General features: G+C 44.4%; 1 protein-coding gene across 1 annotated transcript; it reads left to right on the forward strand.

The window, feature by feature from the left end:
* The first annotated feature begins 1,359 nt into the window (after positions 1–1,359).
* On the forward strand, positions 1,360–11,312 carry UBE2A (ubiquitin conjugating enzyme E2 A). Its single transcript, XM_063313825.1, has 6 exons — positions 1,360–1,764; positions 2,005–2,085; positions 5,013–5,038; positions 6,365–6,454; positions 9,204–9,292; positions 9,991–11,312. Exons 1-6 carry the CDS (start codon positions 1,406–1,408, stop codon positions 10,117–10,119), a joined length of 774 nt encoding a protein of 257 aa, XP_063169895.1. The 5' UTR covers positions 1,360–1,405; the 3' UTR covers positions 10,120–11,312.
* Positions 11,313–12,798: the final 1,486 nt, after the last annotated feature.

The raw sequence follows: 12,798 nt of genomic DNA on the forward strand, positions 1-12,798 counted from the left end.
CCTCTCGGAAAGGTGTAAAGTAAAAGGGTCCTGGCTGGGAACCATGGAAGTTGAAGTCCTGAGCATCTGCAAGGCTGGGGTTGTGCTCGACTCTGTTGAATGGGCGCTGAACTTCCGGGGTGCCCTGGGCAGCCTGTTGCACTTCAGAATGGAGAATGCTCCCTCGAGGGTGGGGTGGGGGGTTGGAGCAAACGTGGACATCTCCTTTTGGGAATGAATCGCCCTGCAAGTTTTAAGATAGCAAGGAATTTTGACTCCCTGGCATTGAATAAAACTACCCATGACTTTCCAAATGAAGGAGTCTGGTAGTAACTCAGGGGCAGACTGCGACCTATAAAGTCTTCCTTGAGACTACAGGAAAATTGTCTCTATGTTTCCACTCCTTGCTGGTGGCCACTGAACATACTCTTAGCCACTTGCACCACTAACACAGCCCTACACACCTATCCCAGGTAAGCTCAAAGTAAGAGTGAAGGGCAGCAATGCCAGTTGTACCCTGGCCCAGCAAGTCACAGCTGTTTTAGACATGGGGGGATGGTATTTTATCACTGCAAACTCCTGTTTCTGCTTCCGTTTTGACTCTTAAATAATGATGTAAGTTTGAGCTAGAAATGTGGGTTTAGTCTTCACAATGTACTTAACCTAATTCATTTCATGGGTGGGCACAATACATTGCACCAAAAACAAAGAGACTGAGGTCACACAACCTGCTAATCCACCAGAAAAACTAACAGATCTGAGAAGGTTGTGTGTGAATACAGCCAAATAGGTTTGGAACAGACTTGGCTGAGCGGGTGGTGACAACATGGCTGTTGAAGTAAGCATTAAAGTCTTGCAATAATAAAAGTCAATAATTTGGCAGGAAATACAGGATTTAATAGATGCTGGCCTTATCTGTTCAAGCACCCTCTACATCAGTGTTTCTCAACCTTGGCAACTTCAAGATGTGCTGACCTCAACTCCCAGAATTCCCCAGCCAGCATGCAACATCAAACGGCAGTGGTTGGGGCCGTATAGTAGGCCAAGCCAAACCCAATCAAACCATTGCAGGATGGTGTGATGTGTGAACCCAGCTCAACTTCAATCATTACTTTCCAGTCTTGAAAATAAACCTTCCCCCCTTAGGCCAGAGGGACTTAATTTGCTGTAACACCTCTGTGCTGACTGTACAGTATGGCTTTTCAAAGTAACGCCCCGCCCATAGGCGGGGCTGCCAATTCTGCCAACCAATGGAAAGGAGGAGAAGCTTAACGGGCAGACTTGGAGACTCTATGGATAAAATGGTTTCTCCCACTATTCTCCCTCTTTTTTTCCTACATTAGTCTCGCCCAGAACGCTTGGCTTCACCGTCAGCCTGAATGGTATCGCCCTGCCTTTTGAAACACCGCCCCTTTCTTCCCCCTCCATGCGGTGCAGTGGTACGTCCCGGTGTGAGTCGGCTGCGTGTAGCACCGCCCCTATTTTCTCAACTCCCCCCTCGCGAGGGCAGTGGCGCGGTCCGGCATTGCCCAGCAGCCTCGCCCGCCGCTACCACCGCGTAGTTAAGGGACGCGTCCGCCTCGTCCCCTTCCTCGTCTCCCCCCCATTGTTGAGGCACAAGTGGAAGAGGCTGCCTCCGCTCGGAACCCGCTCCCGCCGCCGCCTGGTGCCCCCCTCCCCGCTCTCTCTCGCTTCCTTCGCCCCGCTGGTGTATGAGTGGTTTATAACAGCGAGCCCCGCCATGTCCACGCCGGCCCGGAGGCGCCTCATGCGGGACTTCAAGAGGTAAGCGGCCCGGGGGAGGCCGCCGCCGGGCCGGGGGGTGGCCGGCGGCGAGCGGGAGCGGTGAGACGATCCAACATGGCGGCGCCGCTGGTGGGAGCGCTACGCTCCTGGCGCAGCGGCCTCGGAAAGACAGGGGCGAGTTACGCCGTTGGCGCAGGCGGGGCGAAATCCCGTCGGTCCCCCGCCCGCCTTCCAGCGGGCGCCCCTTTTAACCCCTTCCTGCCCGCCTTCCCCAAACAGGCTGCAGGAGGATCCCCCGGCCGGAGTCAGCGGAGCCCCCTCGGAGAACAACATCATGGTGTGGAATGCGGTCATCTTCGGGTGAGTCGGCCCAGGCCGCCCCCCCACCCCCAGGAGGGCAGGAAGGCCCCCCCTTTCTGCGCCCCGCATCTCTCCTCCCCCGTACTCCCCAGCTGGTGCCCCAGGAACCCGGGGCAGGGGGCATTCCCTGGAAGACCCCCACCCCCACCCCCTTTTGGTCTGATTTCCAAAAGGGTAAACGCTCTCTTGGACGAAGAAGGGCTTCGCGACCCCTTCCCCACCTTCGCTCAGACCCCACCTGGAGGGCTGGGTCCGGCTCGCCCCGGTTCAAACCGGGCCACGGAGCCGAGTTCTGCCGTTGAAGGGGCAGGTTCAGCCTTGCAGAAAGGCGGTCCTGCAACTTCCGCAGAGGGTAATTCGCAAAATAAGGCCGAGCCCTGCTCTCTGTTATCCCAGGGGACAGGACGAGCAGCCATAGTTTTAATTTTCAGGAAGGCGGCTTTGAGTCTGTGTGTGTGTTTCAAGCTGAAAGATCCCACCTGCCTAAGGATAAGTGCAACCGATCTGCAGAAACTATTTTCCTTGGAAAGGGATGGGTCCCCCTTTCAGAGAGGCCAGGCAGCCATCTGTGAGGGTTGCTGCAGGACTCTATAACCATCTGTCTCTGCGATTCCCCTGTAAAAGCAGGAAAAATTAAGTGGTCTTAGTGTGTTGTTCAACAGGGCTGTGGTTGGTGGGGGCTAAAAACATTTGAAGGACACTAGATTCCTCTTCCCAGTTCTATATTCTTCAGTTGATCCCCTTCACAGTGGGGTATCCCATATTGCCATCCTAGCCAGGATGCCGTTGGCTCTTCTGTCCAGAAGGAAGGGAATTGGAGTCCAATGCTTCAGTTCAGTACCATGTTGGGGAAGGCTAAGAACATAAGGTGATTATGATCTGCTAAAGCATGGATAAGCATCCTGGTGCTCTTTCGTAGCCTCTTGCCATTGATTATGTTGGCCAGAGCTGATAGACATGGGGATCTAGGACATTCAGAGGAACCCAATTGCCTATCCCTGTACTCAGAAAATAAAGAAATAATTCCAATTTTTATTTTCCTTATCAATTATCAGGCTTTTTAATTCTGTGCTTTCTTCAATGGGAATATCATTCATGGCCCAGATTCACTTATCTATGATAATAGTCTAGTCATTCCACTGGCTGGTGCTTTCCGGATGCACTGAATTATAATTCCCTTCATCCAGAACCAGCTTGGTTGATAGTCACCAACTTCAGGTCCATAATGTATTGCTCACCTGAGGAGAGAGAGTTGCAAGGGCAGGAATAATTGTAGTTGATGATAACATAATAGGACACATCCCCGTAGGACTGGCAGTTGCCCTGGTTTTGTCTTTATAAATAATAGCATATGCTAGTAAGATTGAATAGCAGGGTGTGTTTCAAAAACTCATTAGCAATGGCTGGAGTTTTAATTAAAAGTAATAATTACTGTTATTCTGACAATTTCCTTAGTGTTTTGAAAGAAAGCCAGGCTATTGGAATAAAGGCTGGCTTGGAAATTTTCCTACATTTGTAAACATTTTTTTTTAAATAGGTTGAAAAAAACAGGTCCATGGATAGCTATGGCATGCTCTATCTCAGTGGCTTTGGAACTCCGAAGGGAGTACCTCCCAATTCTCCCATTTGATTGCTTATTTAAGCCAAGATTGGTAGGCAGGGAAGAGTGATTCCTGTCTCAAATCTTCAGCATGTATTCCTTTTCTCCTTGGCCCCAGGAGCTTGTTTGCTTGCTCTCATTGTGGGTATATCTACCTGCTCTCAGATTTTGCAAGGAGGTGTTGCTTAACACATCCCCACCTCCTGAAACAATGCAAGTGATCACAAGGAACCAAGCCACTTGGTTGGTGGAACTGGTCAAGCTCTCTGTTTATCAAGCTTCGTGATTGTGATCCATACCCTCACTGAAATTTCAGGTTGAAATCTTGATCAATAAATGGTTTTAGTTCATTTTGCAGTAATTATTACTCTGGCAGGTGCAACCTGTTTTGATGGCATCAATAATAGTGCAGATGACATTCCTTTTTCAAATTGCCTCAGGATCGGAGCTGATTCACTTTCCTGCTACACTATCTCGTGTTGACTGCAAATGAGCCCCAGAAAGCTGTGTCTGAAAGGCTAGTCTTCCTTCTTTTCTCCTGTTTGACCTCTGAATATGTTGGGATTCCAAGTCTTTGCCCATTGCAGTTGAAGATTCCTCAGGTTGATTACTGCAGTATGCCTAGAGAGTCCTAGCCTTTGAATAGGCTAGGATGCTATTTTAAAACGCTCAGTGCAGTTTGTGCCTTTCTAAGGTACCTGATGATGTGGCAAACTGCACTTGTGCATGTTCTTTCCTTGTTAACTTTGTTTCTGCCTTCTCTCCTACCAGCATTAAGACAAGGCTCCTCAGGGCATGGGTCGCTGCACTGTAGCTATGACCTGCCATGCTCTCAGTATTTATGTAGCTTCAGGTTGGCTCAAATCTTGCTAATGCTCAGGATTCTCAGGAGCATCCTGTGGGCTTGTGCAGAGGAGGGTGTTCAGGTCCCCAATCCCATTGGCGGTTGGAGCTTGCTCCAGCCAGGTGGTAACTGTCCACCCTCTGTCGCTTTTCATTATTAGTAGCTGGCCTATAGAAAGGAAGACAGGCAAGCTGATTGCTGCTACTTGGCTCTGAACTTCTAAGAGGTAATGCCGTGGAAGCCCTATGCTTTACCTCCAGCATCAAGGTCGACACTTTGACTGGTGTGAGAAATAGTAGCAGTCTGGCCCTGTACCGGTTGTGCATGTGGATAAACAATGAAGTCACCTAGGTTTGATTCTTCTCCTGAAGCCCTTGAATTTAGCTGTCTGGATCCTGTTTTTAGGGATGTCGTTTTTTAAAAGCTGACTCCTGTAACTGTAATATATTATTTGCGAGATGTTGACATGCTTTTCTTTTTCAGGCCAGAGGGAACCCCATTTGAGGATGGTAAGTCTTTATTAGAACAATCTTAAGAGACCATAAGATGACCATTGATGGGATACCACCCATGTTAATCAGTCCTAGAATTCCACATCAGAATTGTCAGAATAGGGAGCATGAAAGCGTTCCTGTGATCACTAGATGCTGAGATCCCTGAAGCAGAGCTCTTTCTCGGAGGCTTTGCTGTGTGTGACGCTGCTTCTCTCAGCCTCTCTGATTTATCCCAATGAGTGGCGAACTATCCTTGCTCTTCCCTTTAATGCTGTGTTTCTAAAATTTTTTGCCATTGAAATCTCTGATACGTTTCCGTTCTCCCCCCGCGAGTTGAACTTAAGTTCCTTACTTTCCTTGGCCTTGCCTACCGTCCCTTCCCAAGACATTGTTGCTGCGGTTGCTTTAGATCCTTCACTATCAGGAGAAGGTCCAAAGGTTGCCTGCATCCTTTGATGATTCTGCTATGGTTGCTGCTTACACTTACAATGGCCTCTTAGAACTTACATGGAGATATTAATAATTGTGTTATTAATTTAATTTTATGCCACACAATATATCTTTTTCTCAGATCCCTTGAAAACCACCTTTACAGGTAGTCCTCGCTTAATTACCACAATTGGGACTGGAATTTTGGTTGCTAAGCAAAGCGGTCATTAAGTGAGTCCAACCCGATTTTATGACCTTTTTTGCAGCAGTCGTTAAATGAATTATTGTGTGCATTAAGTGAACCACAAGGTCGTTAAGCAAATCGTGTGATTCCTCATTGATTTTGCTTGCCATAAGCCAGCCAGGAAGGTAAGAAATTGTGATCACGGGATGCTGCAATGGTCATAAATGTGAACCGATCGCCAAGCACCCAAATCATGATCATGTGACCATGGGGACGCTGCAACGGTCATAAATGCAAGGACCGGTCATAAGTCTGAACCATCACTAAATGAATGGTCATTAAGGGAGGACTGCCTATACTGCACAACCTGTAACCCAATCCTGTCTTGCTGTACTTAGGCCCATATACATATTTTAAAAAGCATGCATGTTTGCCCTGTACCTGCTTCCTTTGCCACCTTCTGTTGGTCTCTGAGTTGAATTGTAAAGGCAGTTTGTTCTCTTCTGTTCCATAAAAAGGTTGTTCCACAATTATACAATCCCTGCAAGTTTCACAACCTTTCGATCTGCCCAGTCCCAGATCGTTCTTTGATTCTTTTCTTGCAAGGGAATATGAGGAATCTTTGGGGTTTTTTGGTTTTTGGACCATGGTTGGGGAAGAAAGGAGGCAGGGAAAACTTAAACCCGCCTGTGAATGAGATAATTAGAACCTGCCTTTCTCAATTATAGGAACTTTCAAGCTTACCATAGAATTCACGGAAGAATATCCAAACAAGCCACCTACTGTTAGATTTGTGTCTAAAATGTTTCATCCGAATGGTACGTACCTTTCTTTAAAAGGCAGCAGTTTGTATGAAAGTGCAGGAGTAATGACTATAGAAGAAATGGACCGATATTTACAGCTTGAGACAGACTAGCTTATAAAAACTAGCATTCCTGCAGTGGTGAAGGAAAGCCTGTGAGGTATCTGTAACCCTGCAATATGGCGACGTGCAGTGTTACCAGCTTTATATAAGTCATAGCAGTAGTAGTAGTTTATTAACTGATTAGTCTTCCAAACATATCAGATCAAATAAAGGTAAAATACAGGGTCTGATTCCAGGGTAAAATAGGTAAAAGGAAATGCAATAATAGAATATATATGTGGTTAATACAAAGAATCAGCGTTCAGATAAATACATCATCTTTGCATGATACCCTGATCCGTTCAGTTAACTGAACTGCCTTGTCCATGAACTTAGCAGTTCTGCTCACGACGTATACGTTAGAGCCCAGAAAGAAATAGGGCAAACTGTGATTCAGGTCCCGGTGGGCTGTTCTTTCAAGTAGAGGTGTTAAATTTCTAAGCCTAAGAGGGGCATCAAATTGACAGTCAGACGAAACACAAGCAATACCTTCCATGGCTGGGGCGCTGCATTTACATGTCCTCTCACGATATAAGCACTCATATTTGGGCGTGGAATCCAGCAACTCAAATCTTGTTCTAGAATAGGCCCTTCTTAGGAATTGCGTCGAACTCATTGACAGGTATTTTTCAGTTTGGAAAATGGCTTTGTTCCTAGCCAATTTAAAAACCTATTTTTGCCAATAACTCCATGTCTGTTTGGGCACTGATATATAAGACGCTCTGTTTAATAAAGAAGAGATTCTGGTTAAACAAGGAACATGTAATGCAGTATAGTGTATTGTTTCTTTATTGTGCACGTTGAGTCAACATTCACTGACTTGTTGGAAAATGTTGGTGAGGCCCTAGGATAATCAGCTCTTGTAAGGGGGGAAGTTGAATCAGATGTTCTTATCAGTGAGATAACAATCAGGTGTGAGTTTGAGGGGTCATCCCATATTAAAAGCATATCCACACATTTATTGCCCCTATTGGAGTCTGGCCTCTTCCCAAAATAGGTTTGTGGACATGAATCTCAGAAGATCAAAAGAGATCTCCGTGGACCTCAGTGATCAGTGTTCATTAGGCTGGTAAGGGCTATGAAATCATTGCCCCAGACTTTGGCCTCCATCAGTTTATGGTCAGGCAGATAGTATACAAAATGCAACAGCACTGTTGCTCTGCCCAACAAAAGTCACTCAAAGATACCCATACTCTGGAAGGTCACAAAGAAGCCCAGTGTAACAGCAAAGGATCTGCAAGCCATTCTTTGCGTATTCTGATGTCAGTGTTCATCAGTTCACCAAAAGGAAAGCACTGAACAAGACGGTGGTGTACAGAAAGTGGGATATAAATCTAATAAGTAACATAAAAAATAAACTCTGTTTGGAGAAAACAAAACAGCACATTGTAATGCAGGAAGCTTGGTGTTTGGAGTATCATGATTTGGGCCAAGACTCAGATGGCTCATAATCATTGAGGAACATGGATTCTGGATTGTACCAGCCAGTTCCACAGAGAATGTCCATCAACTGAAGCTTTAATGAATGTGGCCTAGCATGATCCCAAACCTGTAAGTACATCTACAGCAGAATGACTGAAGCAGAAGAGATTATGTGTTTGGGGAGAGTCATGTTGAAGCCCTGACCATAACCCCATTAAAATGTGGCACAACCTGAAGTAAGTGGTTCTTGCAGGATCTGAAAATAATGAGTTGAAGCAATTCTAGAAAAAGGAATGGGCCAAAATACTTCCAAGCCAACGTGCTGGGTTGATCATCAGGGAGGTAGAGGAAATGTTGGTTTGCAATAATTGCTGCTATATCAGTTACCAAATTTAAAGCTTTGCATACTTTTTCTAGTGGATTGTGAATGTTGACTTGATGTGTTTGTTAAAGGCATGATGCAATATCCTTTTTTCTATATTGTTTCAATAGAAATATTAAGAGGACTTAGGTGAAGTTTGGACCACATTATGAGTTAATGTACTGTAGGATTATGAATAGTTTTATAGAATTCACAGATCTTCACTCCTTGTTTTATGTGAGTCTTACTCTGTTTGGTTGTCAGGCTCTTAGCAGAAGTAAGTGTGCCCTATAAGCTGCCCTGGTCTTGAATTTAAGAATTTTCTCAGGGCAAAGGAAAGGAAACATTTATTTAAGTGAGGGTAACTTAAGGAACTCCACATTTAATAAAAGGATTGGCAAGGTGACTTCAAAACTCCCTTCTAATTCTTGAATCTTTGAATAAAATCAATTCCTCTTACTTGAATTAGTTCAGCTGTGGGTTTCCTAAGTGTGTGATACACCACTGAAAAATGAAAAGAACCAGTAGAACCCTATAATAAATACGTGATTATTACGAACAGTAGCCTGACAGCTATATTTACGTGTTATTAGGGTGCCATAGATCTTTGAAAGGCTATGCATTCTCTAATATTTGGTTGCCCTGTCATACTGTGCATAACTTCATAACCACAAATAGTTGTGAGGTCATAAAGTGGGAGAGTGACTGAAATAATTTAATGGCTCAAGTACAAGCCTGTCCTCAGAGTTATAGGCTCCCAGGTATTTCTTGTGGGGTAACTTTAGATGGTTATGCAGGTGTTTGTGGAGCCAGGTGTGATCACCTGATAGTATACAACAACACTTCCAGTGATAAAAACCCACAAATTTTCCTTTTATAGTCTATGCAGATGGTAGTATATGTCTGGATATTCTTCAGAATCGTTGGAGCCCTACCTACGATGTATCATCCATCTTAACATCCATACAGGTAATGTTAGTTCTTTGCTGGTTCCCTTTGAAACTTTGTAGGCTCACCATGATTTTAGGAACTCTGATCTGATTAGGGGTTGCATCTACCAGCATCTCTTGGGATTCAGAGTAGTTAACTGAGATAAAAGGTAAGAGCTTGTAGCTCCTGCTGTGCCGTTTTCTAAGCTGATATAATGAAAAATGGCAGTCGAAACTCATGTTCAAAAAAAGCTAAAATTTGGTACTTTTTGAATCAATAGGCCCATGGGTGTATGATTACAGGTCTGCTACAGTGTTCAGGGAGCATGGTGCATTATGTTGGTCCTCTGAAAAGAAGCTATTGAACCAAATCTTGTTTGGAATCAGTGGATGAGCTGGTAAAGGATGGCTTTGAATAGATTACAAATTCTTTAGTCTGTTTTTAGTTGTTTCTTCCATATTCCCGTTGTGAACGTAAATAACTACTTGATAGCAGTAGCAAATTGTATGGTACCCAGAGTGCTTGGCCCTACGTTTGTGTTATCAAAAGTAACTTATGTTAAAATGATGATGTACATCCAAGGTAAAAAAAAAAAAGGGGGGTATTAAAACTTCTTGGGGGTACTTTTAATGGACTTCCAGTCACCTGCTATTTTGAATTTGCCAATGGCCAGGCATCGTATTTGCATGGAACCCCAAAGGCCTAACCATCTTTTTTTTCCCCCCCTTCTAAAACAGTCTTTACTGGATGAGCCCAACCCAAACAGCCCAGCAAACAGCCAGGCAGCTCAACTATACCAAGAGAATAAACGGGAATACGAAAAACGAGTTTCTGCAATAGTAGAACAGAGCTGGCGTGACTGTTGACCTTGGATGATGCAAATGAACACTCTGATGAGGAAAATATATGTATGAAGTGTCTGAGTCCTCCTCCTCCTCCTCCTCCTTGCATCACTGCATTTACTTGGAAAGCAAAACTAGCTGTCGTGCTGTTGCCACCCGCCCTCACTGGAGCTCTTTCTCTTTGGACATCAGAAAAGCCACCCTTTCCCATTTCCCCTTGAGGTCAAATGTACTTGGGTTACTTGTAAAAGAATTACTGAGGCTGAATTCCACTTCCTGTGGGTCTACCATCGCCAGTCTTAGGGGCAGTATTGTGCATTTCTGTAGTGTACACTTAAGCTTTTAATCGTAATTGTGTTATACACAGTGATGCTTACGTGTAGCTTGATTCAAAAAAAAAAAAGGATGTTTATATACAATATACATTTTTAACTATGACTTGAGTGCTGATCTGTCCAAGGCTGGTCATTTAACTGCTGGTATCAACTTCACTGCATCTGTGAGTACTATATGGAAAAACTTACTTCCCGTGCTGTTCTTCCCTTTCCCCCAAGCCTTCTTTTCAGCCATGTGGGTTTTGCAAAACAGATTCCATGTCAAGCGTGGGGTGGGGTGGGAGAGGGTTGGTCTCTGCTTTTATAGGTCAAGTGCAAGGTGATTGATTAGCGTTGTGTGTGGACACCAACATGATACATGCTTTCCATAGCACTTTCAAAGGTATTAGAATGGCTTAGTCACGCTCACCACCTTTTGAGTACGGCTGCAGTGGGTACAGAACAGGAGCTGACGACTAATGGCAAAACTGTGTGAGGAAAAACTAAAATGCTTCAAAAAGATTTTTTTTCCTTCTGTGGTCTTAATCTCTACCTCGTACTGGGGAAGGAAATGAGGTTGTTACGGCTTTGCTTTGTGTTTGGGAGGAAAAAATAGGAAGATTGCAAATGCTACTGCAGCGTGTGTCTGTTCTCTCTGCCCTTCTTCCTTGCCTGTCCTCTGCCCGATTTACAGAGTTGTTTCACATTTGCAAAAGCATTTTTGTGCGAAGCTCGGTTTGTACTTTAAGCAGCAGTGTGGGAGGAGACCAATCGGTGTGTTTGTCTGCTCTGCCAGTTTGTCTTCTATGTATACATTGAACTCTTGAGTACAACTTTGCACAAGTAACCCATGTAAGAAACTGTACATTTTTCAATTACTTGTAAATAAATGTGTAACCTAAATGCTTATTGTTGAAAGAAGACAACATGCATGGCTATACATTGACCAGAAACAAGCGGCTAAAAGTAAATCAAGAGACCATTTAATAATGCTGATACCTTATTAGACCACGAAGTTACCTTTTCTCTACATTCTGGTTGTAGATGAAGAATGTACTATGCACGTTCAGGAATGCTTACTGCTAATTACATAAACAGGAGGGTTAATGAGCTAATTAGTTAATTTCTGGAGAGTCCCACAAGCTATTGGCTGAAGCAAAGCAGGAAAAATAGTTAAAGGGCCTCTCTCTTAAGTACTTGGGGAAATGTCTTTGTTCTATGAGTTTTTGCCCATTTGCAACAGGTAAAATAGGCTAGTTGTATCTGTGCCTTTCATAGAAAATTGGGGTCTCCCTTAAAAGTCTGTTTCTTGGGGTTTTTTAGGGAGATTGACAGACTTCACTACCTTCACAATGCCTTGTATTTTCCAGCTACCTGTCTAAACATTGCAGATGCTTATAGTTACAAAGGAATGGACGGACATGCACATCAGTGCCAAGCACAAGAGTATGGGCAGGTAAAATAACATAGAGGTAAGATGAGTTGGCTTAAGCCAACCTCTGCCACAGCTGTGGGTGGATTCCCAGAAGTTTGGGAGCCCTGGACATCCTAGCTGAATTTTTATTTTGTAGACTTGAACAGCAAGTCCACAGGTCTGGTGCACACCCAGATCTGGGAAGGCTAACAATAATGCCAAAGCAACCTGTAAAGATTTTTGTCTCTTAAGATGGTGTCTCCTTGTGTCATCGTCCAACTCAAGATTTCCCAAATTGGGGCTCGGGGGGCCACAGCCAACTTAGATGGGGGTGGTTACGTTGTTTGAAGACCTCTCAGGCACATGCAAGCAAAGCAGGAGCACCAGGTATTCTGTGCCAGAAAAACAACTCCAGCAATATGTAGATTAATTATGAAAAGAAAACAGTATATTTATTTATTGCCCAGTCTTAACTCCAGGGAAATAGTTAAATCAAAGGATGTGGTCATTCTGGAAAGCTGAGCCTTGCCTAAGGAAGTGTCCCCTTTGCACTTACTTTGCTTCTCTGTAGGGAGGGGCAAAGGGGCCTTTCCCTAGGTGGTGGTGATACTGCATTCCCATGGTTAGTGACAGGCTTATCAATTGGCCCACAGAAATTTCCCTACAAGGTGAGAGGCTTTGTTAAAGAGCAAGCCAGTTACATCTGGAGGTCAAGAGAGATTGAGCAATATAATTAAATTCTTAAATGCAAATCTTTGTACAAAAAAAAGATCCACAATAGGGCTGTGCAGCTCTCGTGGAGTTGACAGCCAGGCCTTAGTTCCTGTTTGCAACTCTTTAAAGCAGCACTGTCTTTTCTTGGGAATGCAGGAGTGCCTAGGTGTGTCCTAAAGTGCTGCAAAGCCCTAATCCATTAAAAAAAAAAACATATTCCCACTTTCCCTCATGGTAAAAAGATACCTTTTTAAAACTCAA

The sequence above is a fragment of the Candoia aspera genome, chromosome 12, assembly GCF_035149785.1.
Source record: "Candoia aspera isolate rCanAsp1 chromosome 12, rCanAsp1.hap2, whole genome shotgun sequence".
Classification (NCBI taxonomy): Eukaryota; Metazoa; Chordata; class Lepidosauria; order Squamata; family Boidae; genus Candoia; species Candoia aspera.

Excerpts from the sequence above, each read along its gene's own strand:
- UBE2A (XM_063313825.1), top strand. The coding sequence starts at position 1,406 with ATGCGGTGCAGTGGTACGTCCCGGTGTGAGTCGGCTGCGTGTAGCACC. Across the intron at positions 5,039-6,364 it reads GGGAACCCCATTTGAGGATG|GAACTTTCAAGCTTACCATA; the intron begins GTAAGTCTTTAT and ends TCTCAATTATAG. Across the intron at positions 6,455-9,203 it reads TAAAATGTTTCATCCGAATG|TCTATGCAGATGGTAGTATA; the intron begins GTACGTACCTTT and ends TTCCTTTTATAG.